This window comes from Aulonocara sp. 'chitande type north' Nkhata Bay, linkage group LG11 (assembly GCF_057382095.1).
Source record: "Aulonocara sp. 'chitande type north' Nkhata Bay isolate Kocher_YH1m ecotype deep benthic linkage group LG11, A_spYH_male_GT1.1, whole genome shotgun sequence".
In the NCBI taxonomy this organism is placed as follows: Eukaryota; Metazoa; Chordata; class Actinopteri; order Cichliformes; family Cichlidae; genus Aulonocara; species Aulonocara sp. 'chitande type north' Nkhata Bay.
Genome location: NC_141354.1, coordinates 30,559,388 through 30,583,462, shown reverse-complemented (window position 1 = coordinate 30,583,462; position 24,075 = coordinate 30,559,388). Strand labels below are relative to the sequence as shown.

At 42.3% G+C, this 24,075-nt stretch overlaps 1 protein-coding gene across 2 annotated transcripts; it reads right to left on the bottom strand.

The window, feature by feature from the left end:
• Nucleotides 1-832: 832 nt before the first annotated feature.
• Nucleotides 833-22,532, bottom strand: chn2 (chimerin 2). Of its 2 annotated transcripts, XM_086312039.1 has the most exons (13): nt 21,622-22,531; nt 14,627-14,665; nt 13,049-13,104; nt 11,373-11,404; nt 11,056-11,169; nt 10,634-10,904; nt 5,993-6,076; nt 4,859-4,943; nt 3,446-3,619; nt 3,179-3,256; nt 2,831-2,968; nt 2,631-2,736; nt 833-2,165 (listed from the first exon to the last, which is right to left on the bottom strand). In XM_086312039.1, the coding sequence occupies exons 1-13, from the start codon at nt 21,668-21,670 to the stop codon at nt 1,994-1,996; spliced, it is 1,398 nt and encodes a 465-aa protein (XP_086168165.1). In that variant the 5' UTR covers nt 21,671-22,531; the 3' UTR covers nt 833-1,993. The 2 variants fall into 2 exon arrangements, with proteins under 2 accessions (XP_086168165.1, XP_086168166.1); XM_086312040.1 differs by lacking the exon at nt 11,056-11,169 and having other exon boundaries at nt 21,622-22,532.
• Nucleotides 22,533-24,075: the final 1,543 nt, after the last annotated feature.

Sequence of the window (24,075 nt, the reverse complement as noted above, 5' to 3'; positions counted from 1 at the left end):
ACGGCATTTGCAGGATATTTAAGCCATACAGGATGTTGAGCAGAAGTTTAGTTTAGGGATGATTCAGCAGGCTGGTAATATTAAGTTGCAATCTGTTATGCAGCAGAACAATGCTTCACAGATGAAAGAAGTCACTAATTATTGTCAGTGCTGTCATTTTGGCTTAGCATGGATCAAATCGGCATATATCTTGTCAGTAAATCTAAGCTTCAACGGCTCCAGAAGTTATCTGATGATACTGTGCAGAAAGCTTTCCAGGATGCATGAATAAAGCGCAAGTAATTTACGCCACAATTTTTTAGATGTTTATAACTAATCGCTTAATAATCTTACAAATAATGATCTAGATAAACTGTGATGGATTAACGATATATTTTTATAGCAATCATTTCCTGCTAAAATGTAGTTCCAGTTAAATAAAATGCTGCCATGAACCAGTGATATGCTCTGAAGCCAGAGAGAGAATTTAAGCAACCAAACAGGAAGTGAACACTGTGGTGCAACTATGTCCTTTCTCACAAAGAGAACGACTGTTTTTTCCCCCTCACTGCAGAAAAATTCCACCCTGCTGAACACACCTACAGGTAAAAGTGGATCAGTGGGAGGGTTATGTAGCAAGAATGAGGTTAAATGTTAAGACACTGTAGCGTTACTGGTTAACCGAGATTTTTTTTAAAAAGCTCTTCCAATCACTGCGCTTCAGGATATAAGCAATCATCACTAGCAACAGGGCTGGGCCTTCACTCTGCCTGAACCACTTCTACTGCAACTTACTGAAGTGCAGACTATCCCTATAAAACACAAAACTGCAGCAGCTCACCCCATTTCAACCTCAAGCTTTAAAACCTTTAATAAATCATCATCATTTCATAAATTACATTATCAACTGTCACAAAAATACAATTTGATAAAATGGATTTGTAGAAAGGATTCAATCGAACCAAGTGTGAAAGAAACACGCCCGGTACAGCTTTAGTATGACAGTTAAGCAAACTGCAACTCAAGCTGCACAGAGCAATGTTACTGGCAATAAAAAAAGAAGAAGAAAAAAAACAGATCATTATTGAAAATATTCCAAATTACAGCATGAAATACTGAAACACTACAACATGAGCAACCGGCATGTATACAGAGGAGCTCTGCTCATCTGTTGCAGTCTTCAATAGGACATGAATAAATGACCAGTGTTTAATCCACATGTGTATTCCTCACATAACACTGAATACACTGAAAGTCGAAATGGTGCACCCACGCACGTTTGCTTTTTCTGACAGTACTCTTCTTTCGAGGACCGTTTTTGCATCGACACAAACAAGTCCACAAACAACCGGCCCCGACAGAATATATTATTTGTGACAAAGAACAATGCAGAAACACAAAAATAAACATCTGTACAAAATAAATCTATACACACGTTGCAAAAAAGTGCTTTATGAGCGCCCAATTGTCTCATTTCTTATTATTTCTCTTTGTTTGTACACAGAGTCAAAATATCGATCATTGGATGATCTGATTTTATGTACAATGACAGGATCTGCATTGTTTTATCCCATTTTTAAACCAGCATTCTCGCAAACAGTACAACATATGCACACGTCATGTTAGAAACATTAACTTGGCTGATCTGTGAGGCTTAGTTTACACAGCTTTCACTGACTGACAATGTGCCCAGAGCAGATTTCACACAGCACTGTCATTATGACTGAGTCTACACCAGGTAGTGACAGTCTTCAAATTAAACAGAGGAGGGAACTGCACTGTAGGTAGTTAGAAACACAGGATCCTTTCCTAATATCTAAATGATGGTCTTGGCTGAGCGTAGAGACCCGAAACTTACAGTAACAAGACGATGTCAACACTAAAACCGACAAAGTGAAACTGTCATGCGACAATGAATTCAGACTCTTCACTAGAATTAAGGTGGCTTGAATTTCCTCTGATAGAATAAATAGTTGTCCTTCTCTTCTTTTGTAATGGGCGGATGCCTCGCTCCTTAGAATAATACATCTTCATGCTCTATTATAAGCTGCACCACTAGCTTCTGCTGCCTCATGTCATTCAGGGTTGTCAAGGCGTTCTGCTCCGGCGGCTGCATAAGAGTTGGACCGAAGACAATCCCCAGGTTTTCAGCATTCATTAAGTTGTACTTTTCAAACATTGTCACCCTGTAAAATAAGAAAAAAAAAAAATCAAGTTTGCACAGGGAACAGATTTATGAAGCATCCAGACGAGTGTTGTTTTGACATGTTTTTATTTTGAGCCATGTGTTCATTCAGTGTCTCCAGCCAGGGCACATGAACCTTGTGGGAGGAGGGGTTCCTGCAGTAGCTAGGAAGCTAGTGGACAGATTAGCTTGACGAAAAAAAAAAAAGTCTGAATCTTAGGCAGACACTGTAGTTTTCAACAAATCTTTATAAACTTATGTAAATAGTGCATTTACTGGAGACTATTTTCAGTTGCAGGTTAATACACAGTTTGTTCTGTGGAGCATCTTTACAGGTATGTAGGATTGACTCAAAACAACCTACAGTGCCCATATTCATGGTTACGAAGAAACCCAGTGTCATCCAATCACAGCTTGTCTTTTTGTCAGTTTTGCAACAGCATAACTGATTAGTGGGCGAAGTTACCTCTTGAGGTGAGCCATCAGGTAGCGTAAGGTCTCATAGTGGGCCGGAGGGAGCTGCAGCAAACCTTCGTGAATGGCCTCCAGTCGGGATTCAGCATTTGGAAGTTCTGCATCACATTAGTAAAATGATTAGTATCAGAGCCCTGCAGAGAAGTACTAACACAGTAATGGTGCGGAATAGCAAAAGCAAAGCACTCATACTTGCAGCTTGAATAAATTTGGAGTACAAGTCAAATGTAATGACTGGAATGGGGAGGTCTCTAAAGTAAAGCTTCAAAGCACCAGCAATTATGTTAATGTCTGCATAGGCACTGGCACTGATGTCAGCCTTCTCGCCATCTGTTGACACAAAACAGAAAATGTATGACTAAGATGCCGTTTTGTATTTGTTCAAAATACAAAATCATTGCTGTAGGTTTCCTTTGCCATTTCCAAAATAAAATACAGCACTGTATCACGCTCCTCTGCAGCTGAAACACTTTACTCAAAGGTTCGAACCTCTGAACTAAAACCCAGAGCATAGAGCAAAGGAATTCACTGTCAACAAACCTCGATCAAAAGCAAGCCTCACATCCTCAATGTGCTCAGAGAAGCCAGACACCCTGTAGAGACCTTCGGATTTCATACCTGCAAGAGAAAATTGGAAGGTTTGTGTCTGTTTCTTTGTCACAAAAACATAAAAATGAATCAAAGAAAATGCAGGCGTCTTTTGTACAAAAAGGGATCAATGGCATTTCTAAACATTACAAACGAGTAAAGGAATAGAAATAACTGTGTATTCTACTTTCCTTTACCAGTAATAAGTGATGGATCTACCTCTGAGTTCTATTTCTCGAATACACATGTCCACCACCATGGGCCGCGTTGCGTTGTGAGCTTTGACAAGTGTCGTGAGGTCACAGCTAAACACTTTCTTTATCCTGCGCAGGTCCGGCTGGCAGTCGCTGGGAACAAGCTTGGAGCACTGTTTGTGTACATTCAGCCCACAGTCTAGCAGAGCAAAAGTGAGATAAAAAGAGAGAGAGAGAGAGAGAGAGACGATAACACAACCATCATCCCAGGCTTAAGACAGCAGTTTGAAAAGGTTTCCCAGAGTCAGTGATAAACTGCACTGTCAGACAGTGCAGCTGCTGTTAAGCTGTCTCGGTGTACTGCGCCAACGGTGGATATCAGCGGACAAGGCAGCACTGGCGGGGGGCTCTTGTTGTAGTTTCGGTCACGTGGATTGTGCTGGACAGCTGGCAAAAGCAGTGTGTGTAAAAAGTAATGCCTGCTTGTGTGGCAGCACAGCTTGAAATAAAGGTTTTTGAAGGAGTGGTACTCGTAGACCAGGCGGCGTGGGGGTGTGGGGGAGGTTGGGGGATGTTACTCTGAAATTGTTCATCACAAACTTGTTTGTAACCGCCCGAGCAGCGTTAACGCCGGTCGGCTGATTGGGGTCCTCGTTCTCAGTCAGTGTTGGAGGAGATAAGCAGAGAACTGAGGGACAGAGAGAGAGACAAAGAAGTCTCTCCTGCTTCCCATAGCACATGAGGTGTCTGATGATACCGCCGTTTGCCTCTGGCTTATCAGCATGGCAAATGTCTAAACAACAAACTCTCTGTTTAGGGAGAGAGCAACAGAGTCCACAAGAGCGCACATCAGCCCCAGGATTGCATCTGTGCAAGAAAACAACCCCGTGGAGGCCCTGAAAACCTGCAGTTATGCTGCTATATTTGGACAACAGCGACACCGCGTTTGGCCTGTGTTTGACCCGAGTTTTATATGTCATAGGTTATCTGTAGCATTTACTGTTGACATAACCTACATTTGGATATAAATTCTATCAGCATGAATTAGTTTGGACAGTGGCAGTTATTAAGCAGCTACGGAGTGCTGTGGAATAACATTTATTAGAATTATTTGGTGGGAGTGGTACAAAATATTAGTGAGTGGAGTGCTCAGAAGGAGTGATAACAGTTAAAGCTGTGATTCTATAAAGATGTCTGTTCCTCACTGTGTTTAAATGTCTTTTGATGAGTCAGCAACAGGACGATGTCATCTTGTTTGCCACAGATGTAACAGGGAAAATACATAACACCACCACCACCACCACCACCACGCTAAATAACTGAAACATCCGTGAGAAGACGCAGATCTTATAATGCCTCGTGTAATCCGACTTACGGGACAGGATATTTTCAAACAGTCTACCACATGCAACATTTTATGTTGAAGTGCGTAGAGTACCTGAGCAGCGGACTCCCTGTGCAATGAGGCCCCACATGAAGTTAGCACAGTATTCGCACCAGTGCGGCCCTCGAAAGGTATGTACCTGGGAAGACACACACACACACACACACACACACACACACACACACACACACACACACACACACACACACACACGCAAGTCAATGACCAGTTCACACAGGAGACCTCTCCACCTTTGATGCGCTGGATTACACTGTGATGCCAAGCCATACTGGATGGAACTCTGCACCAAATGAGCGCATTTGTAGTATACACGAGGCAGATTAAAGGATTTACTACAGCGCGTCTGGCATCTATCCTGAGCAATTGGATACATGCGGGGGAGCACAGAGGCAAGCCTGAAAGTCAAAATAACAGATGTACGCCTATGGTAAGAACAAGGATAAGGTGGCAAATGGAGTTACACTGATGTGCACTTGAACACACCTTCATTGTTACTTTGAATAGGTAGGAGTGGATTAATGAGTGCAGAGGGCACATGGCAGGTGGTGAGTGGATAGTTTTTGTTTGGTTTTCAAAGACAAAGCAAACAAAAAGCTGGGGATCACTGTAGCTCACCTCTTAACTGAAACCCAAGACACCACTGCAAGAATTTTAAGGTGCCCAGAGGCAAGTATGTCCAAGTTCTCATTTGTGTATTAAGAGAGCCATAACTCTTGCACTTGCATGCAACTCTAACACTTTTTTTTTTTTTTTTTAGAAAATCAGAAGCTTAAAACAAAAACAGATCTAAGAGCTTTTAAATCAATGCTAATCAATGTGTTCTGTTGTTAATGGGTTGTGGTATCCATTAGTTCCCCTCAATGCATATGGGTGTCAGCTGCATGTGTTCTCATCAAAACAGCAACACACACACACACACACACACACACACACACACACACACACACACACACACACACACACACACACACACACACTGGTCTGTGATCCAAACACATCTGCGGATCTGGAGATGCATCTCGCTAAAGAGTTGCTTAACCAAAGGAAAAACAAAAGTGAGCTACTACAAAATAAATGAATAGTCATTTAGGAGAAATGTTAACAATGTTGTCAGCAGCTGACACTTTGACTCATTTCATTCCTTGTGTCTAAGAAGAAATTGCTCACCTTGAAGTTGTGGATCTTTTCATAGGAGCACTGCTTCTCCGGCATATCTTTCAAGGCACTCCGTCGCACCAGAGGTGAAGAGATCTGAGGACAAGAGGCCAACAGTTTAATAGGCTTCCACAGGAGAGTCCCCTTGCTCCCCAGCTTGACTCCCAGAGCCAAAGCCAGCAGCTCCTGGCGCTTCCTCTCCTGTCTCTTAGCCTTGTGGGTAATCAGCTCGGCTGCTAAACCTATGTTTTCTTCAGCTTCCATGCTTGACTGATCGGGCTCCCAGAGACTCTCCAATTCCTCTGAGGGAAGGTGTGAAGGGGATCCGTGAGTGCTGTGCAGCAAACGCTGTCGGCAACTGTCCAAAGCAGAGGCAGCAGCTACACTCCACTCCCCTGTGACCCAGGAGGGCGACTGATGACAGCCAGCGCAGCCTCGACTCTGCATCTGATCTGAATCCAGTGGCAGCAGTAAGCAAGAGCAGCAGTGGGAAGAGGACTGGTAGTGGGCGGCCTGAGGGCAGGAGTGTGCCTTGCACAATGGTCCTCTTTCACACACCCAGAAAGAGGGAGAGAAAGAGAGAGGGAGGAAAAGGGAGAGAGCGAGAGATAGAGCAGGGTCCTAGATGGGCAGGGGCTAGAAGGTTGAGAGTGAGGGCAGCCGGGTGCTGTCAGGACCACTTCACACAGCTCAACAGCTCTCTAAAGCAGGATCAATAGTGCAGACGCCCTCTTTATAGCACTGAGCACACTCCCATTAGCACAGTGCCTTCCGGACACACTCCACTTCACTTAACTGCAGATAATACTTCACTGCCAGCAGCTCTCACTCAGCACTGGATCCTTTAAACAGGTCACTCGCCTGCTCAGAGACAGACCCAAGATTGTCAGCCTTGTCAGAGCTGAGGCTGTGTTGTCATAACTCAAACAGATCTTGACCTCTAGCTGTGTCTGTCAGCTGGTGGAATTCCCCACACAGCAATCCAAACTAGATCTTCCAGACACCCGGACTGCACTGCCCTGACTATACTGCCCTGACTACTCCAGTCTGTGACAATCACTTGTGTCAGAAGACCAGCAGAGCTAGACCATTAACTGGTATTCACAGGGATTACTGTAATAATCCTTACACAGGGAATAATCCAGGAGTGCCCAAATCCAAGCAAAATCCCATAGGAAGCTCATTTGCAGGTCTGCAGCAGCGTCTTTTTTGCCGGCGGGGGGTTGTTGCCATGTTCATGCTGAATTTGTCTCCATTAGCTGTGCTCGTTATTAGCCAGTAAACAGCACCACGAGACTTGCTTCCAATTGTCACAATTTCTAAAACGAGGTATTGCACACAAACGACACATCACATGACATTCCGAATAAACATCAGCAAGACTTCATGTCCAGCAGCTTCCAGGTTACAAAACAGATCAGTCCATCTATTGGATGACATCATTAAAAAAGTGATTTATTAAGCTACTGCAAAGGTTGGAAAGCCCGTAGGCACTGGATTTGTGAGATAAAGAGCTGGTGCAAAAGCAGAGTGGCGAGGCAGAGAGCAAAAGACCCAAAGGGTAACTGCAAAACTGAGATAAAATGAAGGGGTAGGAAGCTAGGCTGACAGACAGAGAAGCACAAGGGAGGGGGAAGGCAGTGGACATGTTGTGTACCAGCTTGTTCCTTTATGTCTCTGATATCTGTTGGGTAAACTAGGCCTTAGCTGTAAGAGGGACAAGACAGGTGAAGAAATTTGTCACTGTGACAAGCATTCTTTCAAACCTACGCATACCATACGGTACAATTTAACTCTGCAGCTAAGTCTGTATAGACAGATGAGGAATAGACCACTCCGTGATATTTTAGCCGCGCAGAGGGGAGGAGAGGAGAGGCAGGGGAAGGGAGGGGGAGACAAGGGTTGTGCTCTTTGTCTGCAGGCAGATGGCTTCTTGTCTCTTAAAGAAGAGCTTGGAAGAAAGGACACAAAAGGTGGTCCCACAACAAGCTCTGCATTCTTTTCAGCAGTTTGGCTCTTTTATTCCCCTCAGGACTTTTGTGAGAATGCAGCTGAGTGAACTCAGTTATGATTGGAGTTGTAGGAAAACAGCACAGTGGACACTGGCACAGTGAGACAAAGGGGACTAAAACAAAACTGCTCTAACAAATGGAAAAATAGGCATACTGTGAAGGACACAGTATTGAAAGATACTGAAAATGGAGGAAACTGTCACTTTTGTCTGGGCTAGGACCACCGAACATGCATCTATCACACTCTGGAAAAGTACCACATAAAAATACTGTTTAAGTAGCGTTTTGACATTTTGCAACTAAAGAGACATAAATAGTTGTTTTTGCATTTTTTTTATAGCAGAGCAAACAGGTAATTATCCTAAAACACAAACAAATAAACAAAAAAAACATGGCGAAACCTTTGAAAATCTTTCTTGGGCACGCACGCAGGGCAGCTTGTTGAGAGCGCCACTGAGATTAAACCAGTGTGGTGAGCATCAGGAGCAATGTGGCTTTAGAGAGGCTTTAGTCACTGAGTAAATTCCTGCACACGCAAAGAAACTCAGGAGAGTGATGGCTCACTCAAGTGCCCCCTTTCACCTTGTGAGAGGGTTTTAATTACACAAGCATTCACAGTTACGGTATTACATAGGTATCAACCCGACACCGAGTAAACACGCGTGAATTTTGAGTGTACAGTGAAGCTTCTGTGGCTGTTAAAGGCCTCGGGGTGGAGCTGTGTAATTGGTAAACACAAAGTTTAAAAGCGACCACAGATTCAAGCCATCGGGTCAGGTCTCTGCTTCTCAGACGCGGAATATTTGAGCCGACAGAAGACAGTCTCTCTGTGAGAAGAGACTGGCAGGTGGTTTTCAAACGGTGCCTGACAAAGTCTGCCATTATCACAGCTGTCACCGGCTGAGATACTTGGCAGGAGGAATGCATAGTCAGTTTTTCAAAGACACACAGATAGCTGAAAATCTGACATTTAGCTAGAGACATGCTCCAGTTTTACTTGCCAAATGGGATGCTTATTACAGAATGCAGTCCACAGTCATTCAAACCTAAAAATCAGGCTGTGGATCGAACACACGAGGGACACTTTTCAATGAAGCGCTGCCTTTCATGCAGATGCAGACGTGTCTGCACATCTTAGAGGAGTTCTCGGTGTAGCCGTATCTGTCAAAGTTTATTTAAAACAGCAATAAGTCAATGGACTACTCGCTGACCAGCAGCCAATGCTTGCATTAATGCTCTCGCGTTACAGAAATCGAACTCAAGACTGATGATGTTAACACAGCAATGATGGTCCTCCTGACAGGCTGCCATCTGCCTGTTGCTGAGTGATGAACTAGAAGCTGACATTTTCAAGACAAAATATCCCAGAATAAATCAAAGCTGAGAGACACATTAACGATACAGCTCACGCGCTCACAGCAAAACAGCAAGAAATATAAAAATAGTAAATAAATGTAAACATTAAAGCTCGGCTGTGACTCTGGCTGCCATCACCTCTTAAAAAAGGCACAAGAACTAAGTTCAGATTGCCACCTAGTGGAAGGACACTTTTAAAAAACATGAAGAAGGCAGACATTCCTCATCCTGATTAAGAAATCATTTACAGACCTTAATCTGACATCAGCTTGCGAGTGCCAACGAATACAATGTGAAACCTGTCTCACCCAAGATCAACGTGTCTGATATGGATGGCAGGCCGAGCAAAGTCCCAGTCCCCTTGGTCATCATTACCTTTCAGTGAAGGCAATGAAGCATGGCAGCAGTGAACACACCCAGAGGCAGCAAGGATAATGTACGTCTCACTCACAGGACAAAGTGTCCTCTCAGGAATGCTCTCGTTCTACAGGAAATGTACTGGAAATGTTAAGTAGTATGGAACTGGATCAAAACCCCAGTATTTACCCAGTGCTGGTGATAAATACCAGCTACTGTAATCTGCAACTCGTTAAATCTTTGCAATAATGCTGGCTTGTTGTGGATGTTTTGAAAGATTATGGGCAGCCAAATAATTTGGATGAAAAAAATAAAAAGTGAAAACAAGTCTGTTTGTTATTTACTATACTTCTTTAGTATTTTATACCATTTGGATGCAGAATTGTGAACAATATAATGGAGAAGTTTTCTTTTGCACCGCTCCCTTCCTGTTGGAATATTACCCAAGCCAAGAGTCAATAATTAGCTTGCTTAGGTCAATCCGCAGAAGCAAAATTCAAAGAAAATCTAATTACAGTTACCGCATGTACCACATCCACAAAATGCAAAAATCTGCAGCACAAAACAAAGAAATATTTGGCAGGACCACCCTCAGCACAAATTCCCCCAGTTAAACATTGTTTTTGAAGGTATTTTGTAGAGCTCAGTTCAGCTTTGGGGAACTTCTAAGAAGTTTCTGACTCTTCGTGTAATTCCAGATGTTTTGATTAAGGGATGCGGAGCTACACAGTTTGTTGTAGGATTTCTTATTCTTCTTGCCACTCAGATTCTTTCCGAGTCTGAATGCCCACAGTTTCTGAATGACTCAGAGACCCTGATAGTGTTTTAGGATCAGAATCTCACACATACACACTTCTATTTACTCTACATGGTATACACTTGTTACAAACTGGATGAGCGCAGTACAACATCCAGTCATAAAACCCACCTTTTCATCTCTCTGGAAGGTGACCCTGCGTGGTTCTGTGCGTCCACGGCTCAGTCTGTGCACCATTTTGTCCTTGAGCAGCGACGTGTAACCAAGATGCTCGTAGATGGGGTTAGTGGTCATTTTGGCGATGTACTCTGCTGCCTTGGTCTCGATGTAAAGAGTGATGAGGGCGTCCGTCACAAGGTCGTGGACCGACTCAAACCGCTTCTCCCCGACAAAGTGCTTCCCATCGTAAAACAATCGGTAGTTGAGGGTCTGGTGTCCAAACCTGGATGGAGAATGAGGATGTAGTCGGTAGATACGTTTTAGAGGTTGAGCGGGTGAGTAAAAGCGATCAAAGTGGAGACTCGGTGAGTGTTGGGATGCTGGTAGAGCCGACCTCTCAGGGATTCGGTGCTGCATATTGATGGATTTGTTACCTTAAGGCCAAGGTGCATGTCCCTGGCTGTCTTTGGCTCTCCCTGATGAGGTAAGCACCCTCTGTTCCCACCAGCAGCTCATCAGCATAATCTCGAGAGATCACGCCATGAAATCTATTTTTTTTTAAAAAACGTATATAAGTCCTGCAATGTGATTTCCTCCTCACTCATGAAGCTTTACATATTGAATGCTGATCAAAAGAAACAAATAGATACATATCCACACCCACTTATAATCTACGACTGAAAACCATTCACTGTGCGTCGCGGGGGGAAAAACAACATAGAAATGATGAAAGAAATTCAGTTACACTCACTCTCTGCCATAGTATTTCGGTCTGCTCTCCATCTGTAAACCAGAAGAAGAAATATTGGCTGCAGCAATATAACATGAAAGCTCAATCAAATAGCTTTGCAAATTGTTCTTACAGCCTGTGTGAAAGATAAAAGGCCCAACACCACAGCACAGATTACCATCTGTACCCCCGTGTCTATTCACAGCTACCAAAGCCACAAATTCAGCTCACACACTGTGGAGATGAATTGGAGGCAAAGCACTAAAACAGCTGGTGATAGATGGCCAGCTGCAAAAATTTATATTAAGCCTGTTAGTGTCTATGTATTACAAGTCTACCAAGAGATATGGCTAAACCTATTTTTAATCTTGAATGTAAATATAACCACAGATATCGCTATAGTGATCGCCTGCAATAACACAAGAGGGGTTTTTTCATGTCATAGATTTGAGCTTTTATAGCACTGCCACGGTGAATCATGACTTCTTTTTTTCTTCCTCTTTCCTGGCCTTCTTTCTGTAATCTTTTATAGATAATAGCTATGACGACATTGGATTTGGTAATATGTCAAACATCATTTTGTAGTGAATTACTGTACAACTACTTATCTAGTAATAGCAGCCCACAGGCTTCTCTTAGCTCATCAAAGTGTGGCAAGACTCAAAATAGGATGAGACACGCATCATTTCTGGACGCTTATACAATAGAAAATTCACAGATCTTTCTGCGAGGGAAGTAAAAAGTAGAGCAACTTGCTCCATGAGCTTTCCTGACATAACTGAAGGGATCGAATCTGCAGTCTCCTTCGAAAGCGCCCCTGATCTTGAATTTCTCTTCTACACTTGTAACACATCTTGATGTTTCTTATAGGATAAAATGTGCAATTGTAGCTGCACTATAGGTGATGGCAGCACTTCAATCGGCCCTTTCATTCACGGGATTGAGAGAACAATCAAACCCTGTGCAAGCTAAAACGACATAGTAATTGATTTGGAAATATCATTAAATTTTGCCTTAAAAAGTCCCTGAAAAAAATGCTCCTAAACAAACTTTAAGGAAAGGAGCGTCACTTATTTAATTTTTATTTTGCAGTTTAAATGGTTACACTTTGGGTGCGGGAGGTTCAACAAGCAGCTCCCCGCAGGTTACCGAGTGGTCTGGCTCCCAGCTGCCAGACTCGATCACTTGTCAGCGAATGTGTTCCACGGGAAAAACCTGAGCGTGAAAACTGAGCAGTGGTGTACATGTAGCGTGGTAGACTGACTCATGAAGGGAAAGACACTCAGAAATAATAAATTCGAATTTGATGGTGTCGATAACTGTGTCAGTTAGCTCCAGCGCCTGACCATATGGTCGATTGTTATATCGGACATTTGGCAGCAATAAACAAACAATGAATACAATCACAGATGGGATTCATGCTTTGCTTGTATTCTGGCTTAGTTTCGCATCAGAACGTTTATTGTTGCTTCGCTGCTGCTGTGCGTTGGAAATTTTAAACCATACAAATGCAAGCCTACATGAATTATCTGAGCAATCAAGCAGTTTCAGAAATTTGGACTTTTTCTTAATTTAAATGCATTGAATTTGTTTATCATTTATCACTGAGGTAAGAATTGTTTTTCACATTTACAGTGACAAAAATATGATTATGATCCTTTCAGCATCTATGCAGTTGTTCACAAAGCTGCACATACCTCCTGAGGACATGTGATCCTCTTTGGTCTTGGGGCTTCCTGCTGTAGCTGGTACACTGTTAGAGAAACATGCATATTGATGAAGGCTCCATGTTTTCCACCAAATAGAAGCGTGGTTAATACACAGTTAAGAGGAAGGAAATAAAGTGTGCTGTGCAGCATTTACACAAAGGACAACAGCTATGAGTAAAGCCATATTTCCACTTAATAGGCTGCAGCCTGTGGAAGAAGCTTCTAACTGCTGCTCAGAGAGCAGAAGTAACAGGTACATAAGGAGCCATTAGCTTTTGTGTGCAGTGCTTAGCAGTGAGTGTTTTACAGGGCCATATATCTGAAATCCATTTGCGTGAATTAGGACCTGTTTACCTAATGTGCACTTATAACTCCATAGATTGCTTTCAACTTTGAAACACAAAGACACTTTTACACACGTGGTGCAAGTGCAAGCCTATTATTAGCGTTAGTAGTGAAACGGGGGAAAAAATGGAAATGAGAGATTTGTGGCAGGGATTTAATGAGCACAAACATCTCAGCCGCCTCCCAGAAATAGCACGTTCAATTAGCTGTTTAAAAAAAAGTGAGCAGCCAAAACAGAGAATCAGAATCAGTAGCTAACCATGATTTTTTATGAGTCTAGAAGTGCACTTTCCCTTTTACCAAAGCAAACTTCACAAAATCGCCAACAAACAAATGAAACAAACAAAAATGTTTCCTGTTTTAATGCTCTCAGTCCCATCGTTTGGCAGCCTTGTGTGTGGATGACGGCTCCACTCCAGTGTCCTCACTACTGGCAAGCAGTGCTAAAGAAAGTGCTGTGTGAGGCTGAGCTAAGTCTTCACCGCAGCAGATTCTCCAGGCAGGGGGAAGGCTCTCCTGACTGTGAAATTTCATGTTTTGTCAGGCTGACTTAAGCCAACCAGCAAGATCTGGACATCATCCATTCCCAAGACAGAGGGAATCCAAAAATACCTCAACATAGGACGAGAGGAGTCAGACGGGAGCAGCATTAATGTAAAATTACGCAGACTAGACATTTAATTACAGGGGAAGTTATTTTAAAAAGCTATAAATTGTAATTAGTTAAGCAAAATGTAGGACAGACATTTTCCCCAGCAGAGACGATTTCAGCTCAGCTTCAATCAGTGCGTTTACCTCTATTCTGACGAGCCAACCCGTTTCCTCCCACATGGTAAAAACACTGCATAATGAAGTGGGCGTTCTGAGGACCCCGTTTTAAATGAGGCTCTTTAGCAGGTAGAAAATCCTATTTTCCTAGCTGCTGGTAACCTATTTTACTCAGAGATCAGGAATTGGCTGCTTTGCATTTGCGCTTGTGTGAATGAATTCAGTGGGCGAGTGTGTTCTCAGTGTGTGCCTTTAAAGCGTGTGTGCGTGGCCTTTTGGAACCTGCAGTGCATCTAATTTTGTTATGCTAAACCAAACCTAATTCTTCAAAGGACAGAAAACATTTCTGTGTGAAATGTGGAGCAGGAAAAAAAAAAAAAAGGTGAAGCACACCAAAGGCAAAGTTAGGTGAAAGCACTGCTAATCAGTGTATAAAGGGAATTAATTACTCACAATAAGACTTCCATATGGGTGGCTGATAATCCTCAGGGTCTGCAAAACACAAAAATACAAAAACAGGCTTTTGTCACAAACTCATGATTGTGTTAATAAACTCTCCTGTTTTCTCTCATTACAAAAACTCCACTTCTAGCTTTTTCCCAGTGGGATGAGTGTGCGCCCTTTACCACTGTTATGTCACTGTTGTTTATCTCTCCGCTATAATTATGCATATGGATTCATGCTGCGCAGCTGCCTCTTGAGACGCACCAGTGAATACAATTCTAATCAGCGTCTGCGCTTCAAGGACAGTCGGTACGGGCTGATGTCCGCTTGCTAAACATTGTGTCGGCACGCACCTGATCTATATTAACAACCACCAAGGTCCCCGACAGCACCCATCTGCCAAGCGGTGAGACTACAAACACGCCAATCAAAATTAGCAGAAGTAAATACAATTTGAATCTTGCTACACACAGCAAGACATCCCCGTGGGAAATGTGGTGGCTGAGATATGATTATGTGATTATGGAGCACGATGTTACATTAGCTCAGGAAACGTTTCAGAGAAGGTGGAGTAAGTTCTCTGCAGCAAGTCAGAGTTTACTCCTACTGAGAAAAGAAATGACTTGTAATACTCTGAGAAAACGTCACCGAATGAATTAAAATGTGGCCAAAGGTAAGTCATAAAAAATAAAAAAATAAAAACACGTTGACACCCGTAATCATAAGAATGGCTAATATACATCGTCAGGTTTTCTTTTACTGTACAGCAAAAAGGGAAATCACACTACAGCACTGTAGGCGTTACACTATAGTACTGTATATATTTTCAGTTTTCCTGATATAGTCCCCATAAACAGTTTGTTACATTAAAACTTAATACATTTGTGCAAAATCCATTTTTGGAGTGTTTGGTTTTGTTTTTTGCACAGCAACTTGTTACTTGTACACATCAGTTTCATGATGTAGAAACTGATATCCCTTTGTTGTTTTTGACTGTGTTTGCAGAGCAGTCTGGCAAGATCCCAAACAAATCAGCGCTCCTGGCGAGGACTTTTAGGTCGTGTCAAGCTTCAACCTTCAAACTCAAACGTGTGTTTGTTTGGTTTTTTTAATCGTGTTACAAGGTTGTAATTACAAAAACCTGAAGATTTTCACAATCTATTAAATTGCAGTCAGTTAAAACATGCTAATTTGACACCAGTTACAGCTAAAAATCTCATAAGAATTAGATTTTCTTCCCTTAGAAGAAACAATTAATTGCATGTTTGAAAATTACTGAATGCCTGGTATGCTCAGCATGCACACTGTGACACTGACTCAGTCATACAATATCAGTCCTGGTGGCCTATAGCTATCACATAGGCAGATTAGACTTCATGCCAAATGCAGAAAATAGCCAGCAATGTCACTCCCAGTGCCAGAGAGAGAGAGATTTACCCAACTGCGCCCAGATGATACATGTAAAGCATTCCTTTGTACTCATCAGCAAATCCGCACCACACCCCTCTGGCGAGGAAGGAAAGTAATAAAACACACCTCATATGGGGATGGGAATCAGATAATGAAAACCAGTGAGCACTTGCTGGATATGGCCACCGAGGTCCAGGCAGCTAAACTGAAAATCATTAGTCATATGAAGTGCATCTGTGTTAAAACTGTTCCACTAACATCTCTATGTTCCTCTTTGATTTTTTTTGTGTCTGACAGCACTTGAAGAGCAGACAGTCAGGGCGCTTCCTTCCTGCTGGCTTCTCTGCGAGCGGTGGCAGCATGAGTTTGACTGGAGGCTGGTTGCAGTATTTTCAAATAAAATAAAAAGCTCATCATTGCGGCACAGTCACTGTGCAAAGAGCTCTGTTTATTACAGGGCACAAACAAGACAGGTGCACACAATTAACAGCTGAATATGTAAATGACAAAAAGAAAAGGCAAACAAGCCCGACCCCGATAAATTTTGTTGCTGAAGCCCTTCACAGAGTGTCTGCCTTCCAACACTACCAAATAACCTTCGGGCTCCATTTGCCGATGCGCGGCTAAGCTGCCTTGGAAAATGTATTGTTCAACACTGACGCTTTGTCACTGTGTACTGCACTGGCAACAGCCTGAAAGATTTATTCCACTGCAGCTTATTTAAAGAATGTGATTTCATCTGGTGGGCTGCCAAATATTCTCTTTTCAATCTAATTCTTAATAATGACGAATGGCATTTCGGCCTGGAATTGAGCAGCAGCTTTGGCTACAAAAGAGGGAGCGCGTAAGTGCTGGTTCAGATGCAAACACTGGCAGACACTTGCCCAAATATACACATATGTGCAAATACCTACCCACCCACACACACACACACACACACACACACACACACACACACACACACACACACACACACACACACACACACACACACACACACACACACACACACACACACACACACACACACACACACACACACACAAGCTCGCACATGCACATAAACACCCAAAGAACATCAAAAAGAATTTCCAAGTGGCTCAGAGTTTGTGTGGCGTCTCTCTGACGATGATCAGGGAGAATTTTAAAATTCTGAAGCAGCCAGAGGGCTCTTCCCCCCCGAAGAAACAGCTATTAATTGCGTTGCCCTCCATTACTCACCAAGTCAGAAGCATTCAATAAAATAATTACCAGCGGGTGTTTGCTTCGATGACAAAGAGAATTTGCGATGAATAAAGATCAAGCTAAGAGTTTTATCCCCCGAGATACCGTCCGCTCTACTGTCTGTGCAAAATGCAAAAGAAATATTCCGCTTCAGCGCCTAAAACAATGACTTGTGTTGATGTACACTGAATGCATGGCTGACAACAGCAACTTTGGAGTATTTTAAGACAGGATTTCTGTGCACAATCCTCACTGCTGTTGTCAACAGTGAAGGTGACACAGAAACTACAATTACAAGGAGAAATGAGACCAATACCTGACCATCTGATGGGATGTTTCCCAACATGCAATGCAATGCTGCATATCTGGGGGCGTATCTGCAGAGGTAATATGGAGCCAGTAATTTCACTGGAAACTGGGACCCACTGTCACTGTATCGTACGTGCAGATGTCTTTAAATCTGATTTGTGCAGTCCTTTTTACAGCTTATAGTCAGCTCCCAAAATTTGTGGGACACCACTACGGTGGATTTTAAATCAAGCAATTGATATGTGACTGAAGTGCAGACTTTCAGTTTTAATTCAAGGATTTCTTTCCTTCATTAACTGTTTAAGAATTACAGTCATTTTTTTAATCCACAGTCCCCCATTTTTCAGAGGCTCAACTGAAACTGGACAAATTAAAACAATTTTGAATATAAGGATTATTTTAATCACTTGAATGAAAATCCTTTGCAGTCATTGATTGCCTAAAGTCTGGAACCAATAGACATCACCAAATGCTATCGTTCCTCCCTTGAGATGCTCCACCAGGCCTTTACTGCATCATCTTCAGTTGTTGCTTGTTTGTGGGTCTTTCTACTTTCAGATTTGTCTTCAGCGATTGAAATGCATGCTCTATCGGGTTGAGATCAGGTGATCGACTAGGTCATTGAAGAATATCCCATTTCTCTACCATAAGAAACTCTACTGCTTTTACACTATGCTTTGGGTCATTATTCATTTGCACTGTGAAGATCTGTCAGTTTTGCAGTATTTGTCTGAATCTGAGCAGAGAGTACAGCCCTGTATGCTTCATAATTAATCCTGCTGCTTCTGTTAGCAGTCATATCATCAATAAACACTAGTGACCCACTTCCACTGGCAGCCATACATGCCCATAACCATAACACTCCCTTTGCCATGTTTGACAGATGATGTGGTATAGTTTGGATCATGAGCCGTTTCTTTCCTTCATATCTTTTTATTACCATCATTGTGCTAAAAATTCAGCTTTGTTCTGTTTATCTAAAGATTTTTTTGTATTGTTTGGGCTCTGTTAGGTGTTTTCTGGCCTCTGAAAATCAGGCACTGTGTATAAAAACGTCCGTAATTCCAAAATAGTTATTCACCGGACTTCAATCACATGCTGATTGTACAGACTAGAAAAATTGTGGGGATTTTTAAGCAAATTATGGACCAACAGTACACGACTGCTTTTAGTTTATTTTTTTAAACCTTTCAAGGTCTTGTTCTGGCAGGAGGAGTCCTTAATTTCAAGTCCTTTGTATATCTTCTACAGTTTCAAATACCATCTGATTTTTCCTCATTTTAACCATCTAAAGATGAAGAGAACAGAAATTCTTATTTCTGTTCTTCGTGAAGACTGTAAAGATGCTTATGTATGATCAGAAAAGGCCGTTTCATAAACATAACAAAAGTAGACTGTGAAAAATAATTTTACTGTTGACCACTTGTGGGGGGGGAAAAAAAAAAAAAAAAAAAAAAACACTTTGAAGTTTTAGTTACAGGTTTGAGATTTATCCACACGCATAAGGAGGATTAAGAAACGACACATTCTGGAGAAGATCTCCAAGTGTGCGTACCTCACAAAAATACTTGCACACACAAGCATGTCAGTGGGATACATCAGAGCTGCAGCAGGGAGACCATCTGTGTGTTACAGTGATCCAAAACAAGTATCTCAACACAGTCTTAGCTGACCAAATAACATGTGACAGGTAGGAGAGTGTCTCTCTCTCTGTGGAGTGTGTTTGTGTGCTGCTGGCATAGACCTAGGGAAAGCTGGCTGTTAAAAAGAAGTGTAGGCGAGTTTAAACAAGGAAAAATATCATTTGGTAACCTGATTTTGACATTTCTTTGAGTCTGCTGTGGAGAATATGAATGCAAACATGCAAGTAAAACATGACACAAATCTAGTCCTGAAAGATTAACAAATAAATGAGGAAAAATAAAGAAGTAACAGAAATATGTTGAGATATGTTGTAAGAAATGTGTAGGATCGCACTTAACAGTCAGCCTGTCTGTAATGCATGGCGACATGTCTGCCTCCCTGACCAACTTTATCATTTAAGGCTGGATCTAAAGACATACTTTCATGCTGTAGCCCTCACAAAACATTTTCAAAGCTTCATTTCCTGAAGCCGTCTGCCAAATGGTGTGCTGCTGGTACAGTTACATGCTTCCATGCCTAACCACGCCAAGAATGTGTAGGAATCTCCCCGATTTAGACAGAAAGCCAGAGGATATGTTTCCAGGGAAAGGATGAGATTGCAACATTTATGTTGCAATCTTATGGCAATCATTTTGGTTGTCTATTGCTATAATCAACTTCAAAGAATAGAGGCTATAGCTATTATCTTCCAGCTGTATATTAAACATTCAGTTCAAAAATGTCTACAACATGCTTTTTGGTGATTTGCATACAATCTAATACCCCATTGTATTGGGTTTTGTAGATATTTTGCAGAAAGTAAAGAAACAAATCAACCCAGTTACCTCTTTTTGTTACTTGAAAATAAAAGAAAATTGCCATCAGTTACAATTCGATTGTGCAGATTTACAAATATGATGGATTTAGCCAAATATACCAAAGCACTTTGTTTGCAGCAAGAACAGAAGACCTAATATGGAGCTGGAATTTCACAGAGATTCATGTTTCAGTCATATGCCTCATAGACAAGATTATTCAAATGTTGCATCTGGCTGCCAAAGAGCTCTGCACGAAAATAATAATACCCTTGCGACAACCACTCCATCCCTGGCAACAGTGCAGCTTGTAACCTCTGATAATTATATTGAGAGCCCAACAGTAATGACAACCCTCCAATGCCACAGAAAGAAGAGACTTTCCTCTTAAAGCAGCAGCGGTCAAACAATAAATCCACTTCTTTCTGAAACGCACACATGAGATAATGCTTTGTGAAGCCTGTGGTCACCCTGGGCTATATCAGCTTGACTGTCTGTCCCTCCCACTGGGCAGTACCTTGGGAAATGTGACGCTGGTGTGTGGTCAGGATGCAGAGACAGTGAGAAAGTAAAACAAACACTTTATGGAATGTCCTCGTCCTGCCATAAATTAAATGAAAATCCACCAAAGCAATGCTGAATTTGACTTTTTGCTGCAGCTTTTTTCCCCCCTCTTTTTTGCACATTTTCTTGATGTGATTTTATAGTCCAAACATAAACCACGCGTGCGGAGGCTCAGCGTTACAAACAGCCTCATCCCTCTGTCACACACGCTCGCCCCTGGTTGTTTGGTGGGGCTTCCACATCAAGCAGTGCTGCGATAGTGGAGGTTGTACTTTATACTCTGGCAAATACGAGCTACTCCTTATCAACACACAAGGGACTATGCGCAGAGAAAGCATTCTGCTGCTCCCACTGCATTTTCAGGGTTTATTTGAACAGCTGCTGACAAACATTCTGCTTTTCCTTCTGTGAAAAGCAAAGCACACAAAAATGACAAATAATATGCGCTAATCACTGAGCTATACCATTGTTTATGCAAAGGGGATTTGGCTGGAGTTTTCTGCAAACTGAAGCAGTCTGAGATGTATTATAATCACTCAACTGGGCATATTAGATTAAAAAAAATATCAGAAAACACCTCAGCCTGGTTGATGTTGCATTTTTGGAAAATGGTAGACAAAGGAGGCCAAAGATAATCACAGAAGACAGCCAAGTGGAAAGTCAATAGTGGAATTGTGGAAATGATTGGCAACGTTAAGGACAACATCCAAAACCAAGCGTCACACTGACTGCATCTCACGACCTTATAATCCTTGTGCACATGAAGGGCTTTCCTTTTACCCCAGTACCTCCACAGCTGCATCCACTTAGAGGTTTTTTTTTTCTATATTATCACAGCTGCCACCTCGAGAAAGTTTAATGAAAGGAATCTGTGAGACAGATTAATAGAGATTAAGATAATGCGTGGGTTGTATACAAGCCAACGGGAGAGAAAAGTTTGATTCAAGCCAAACGAAAGCATTAGAAACTTCTCAAGAGGAAATGCAATCCTATTATTATTTCTATTATTTAGTGCAAAGCTTCTGTGTCTGTTCGTTTGGGGAGAATTTGAACTCTTACCAGAGGATAAAGATGAACCTGAGAGGCTTGAGTTGCTGGATGCTGCCATCCCAATCACTTTCACGACTCGGTTAGTCCTGTTTGGCCAAGGTGGGCTCACAGCAGCTCGTCCCTGGCGGTGCCTCCATTTCCCTCACGCCCCAGTGTGCTTCACCTTTGACGCCTGACTGGTGATCATTTCATGTCTTGTTTGATCCCGACCCCACCAACACCACCCCTGTCCGTCCGTTTGAATCTGCTGATCCTTTCCTTCGCCTCGCTGCGCGCCTCGGCGAGGAGTTCACGCTGCCGCATACACCGTGGGTGCCGTGGATTCAAAAATAAATGAGAAAGATGAAAAAGACTACAGGAACGTGCTCCGTGGGTCGGTTTCGTCAAAACGTTTCCTCCCCACAATGGACCGAACCTGTAGGTACAAAGTGTCGTGCCATGCAGAGCCCAGCCACGGCGTCCATGTGCCACTTTAAGGATCGCAATAAACACACCACACCGCAGCCTAGACGCGCCTTCTTAAAGTGAAAGTTTTGTGGAGCAAGGTTTTCCAGATGTAAGCAGTCCTGACAGGCAAAAACAAGCCCAAAACAGCAGAGCTCAGCTCCGCTTGCGGAATGTCAAACAGACGGAACTTTCTTCCTCAAACCACACTCGTTTGATTCATGAAAAGGCACAAATGGGCAAATTGTATTATTCCAGAGCTGGCAGTTCTTATTTTCATTTTTGATGAAACAGCTGTGGCGAGCCCGGTGTCTGTGCGCCATCTGGTGGTGCAAAAATATATATCGCTCGAAGAAATGAACGTTTTTATCAGTTAAAAAAAGAGCGATGGAGAAAACGATCAACTGGCTTACATTTTGTATTATTTTGACAGCTTCTGCACATCCACCAGTTGCATGCTCACGACTTCACCCTGACCTCTGCCCAACAGCAGGGTGTGTGCAGTGTGGCTGCACCTGCAGACAGAATTGTGTACTATAAGCAAAACAGTCAATAAAAACACACCGGAAATTGATAGAAAAGCAGCTTGTTAATGACGTTACAACCGCCTCAGAAAAAATCTCACCATCAGCTCTTTCCAAAAACCTTTTGCAAGCAGCTCCTTGTACCGTCTTTTTTTCACTGCATCGGAGGCAGAAGGATCAGTCATTCACACACACAGACACACACACACACAAGAGATTTCCATCATTGTTTCAGAGTTGTGTGTTTGAATACTTGTCCTTGGCACGATACATGCCAGGCTCACTGTCACGTGCCATTGCTTGAACAACAGAGAGCAGCCATCAATGATTTTATTAATAATAGTTTTCCCCTTCATAGTGGAAACAGGACAATAATAACACAACCATCAATCAGTGTTAAAGAATGAGTGATTTTGTTTACAGGTTATTGACACACTGATTGTATCATCTAGAATAGCCGACTGATGCTCACACGCCGACGAGTTTAAGCACCATATTCAAATCTTTTAGCTCTGGTTTGGTCTCCTCCACAGAAATGATCGCCAAGTAAGTGAGTCTCAATTCAGCAAAAGGCAAAATATCACTATATTTAAAACAATGCTCAGTCCCTCAGCTGTGGAATAGGTGAGAACCGTTTGAGATCTGATGGACAGCTGTCTCAACCTATCACATCAGCCCTGGTGCCTGCCACTTTCACTTTACATCAGCTCCAAGCACTTTCCAGATGTCAGTGAGAAACAAACCCAAAGGATTCCTGTTTCATGATACCAAATAATATAGAGTGCAAGCTATTTGTTGATGCTTTAAAGCAGATAAACTAAAAATGTTCTGAAGAACAGAGTTATTACTCCTATTTTAAATGTTGCCCAAGTTTGCAGTACTGTTAGGCTCATTCAAAGATTTATTACTTGCATCTGTGTTCACCAGAAACACCAGATAATTATTTAGTATTTATTTATTTATTGTCATTGTCAAGAACAATGAAATTGCGTTTGGGGCTTCCATACAACCCAAAAAAAAGAAGAAAATAATAAATACCCCTTAAAACCCAAGTGTACATATTTAACCCAGTGTGACTCCAATGCAATAAGACAATCCTTAGCAATAATGTTCGTAGAAATTCAGACAAAGACCTGAGAAACATGACAAAATACAACAATGCAACCCATTCAATATTATTGTACTGTGAGATATGATATCAGATATGATAGTTATCTATTTAAGAAAGAGGGGGGGGGGGGCAGGAGGGGGAAGAGAATAAAGATATGATGCACCAATGCAGATCATTAAGACGTTGGATATGGTTATTGTCCGTGAGAGGGGGGCAGAGAGTTCAGGTGGATACAGGCTGTTGGCCAGTCTGGATGTTCTGGCCTGTATAGACCTGTACCTTCTCCCTGAGGGCAGCAGATGGAAAAGGTGGCGCGCAGGGTGATGTTGGTCCCGCAGGATACTGTGCACCCTCCTCAGACAGCGAGTGGGGAAGATATTACTG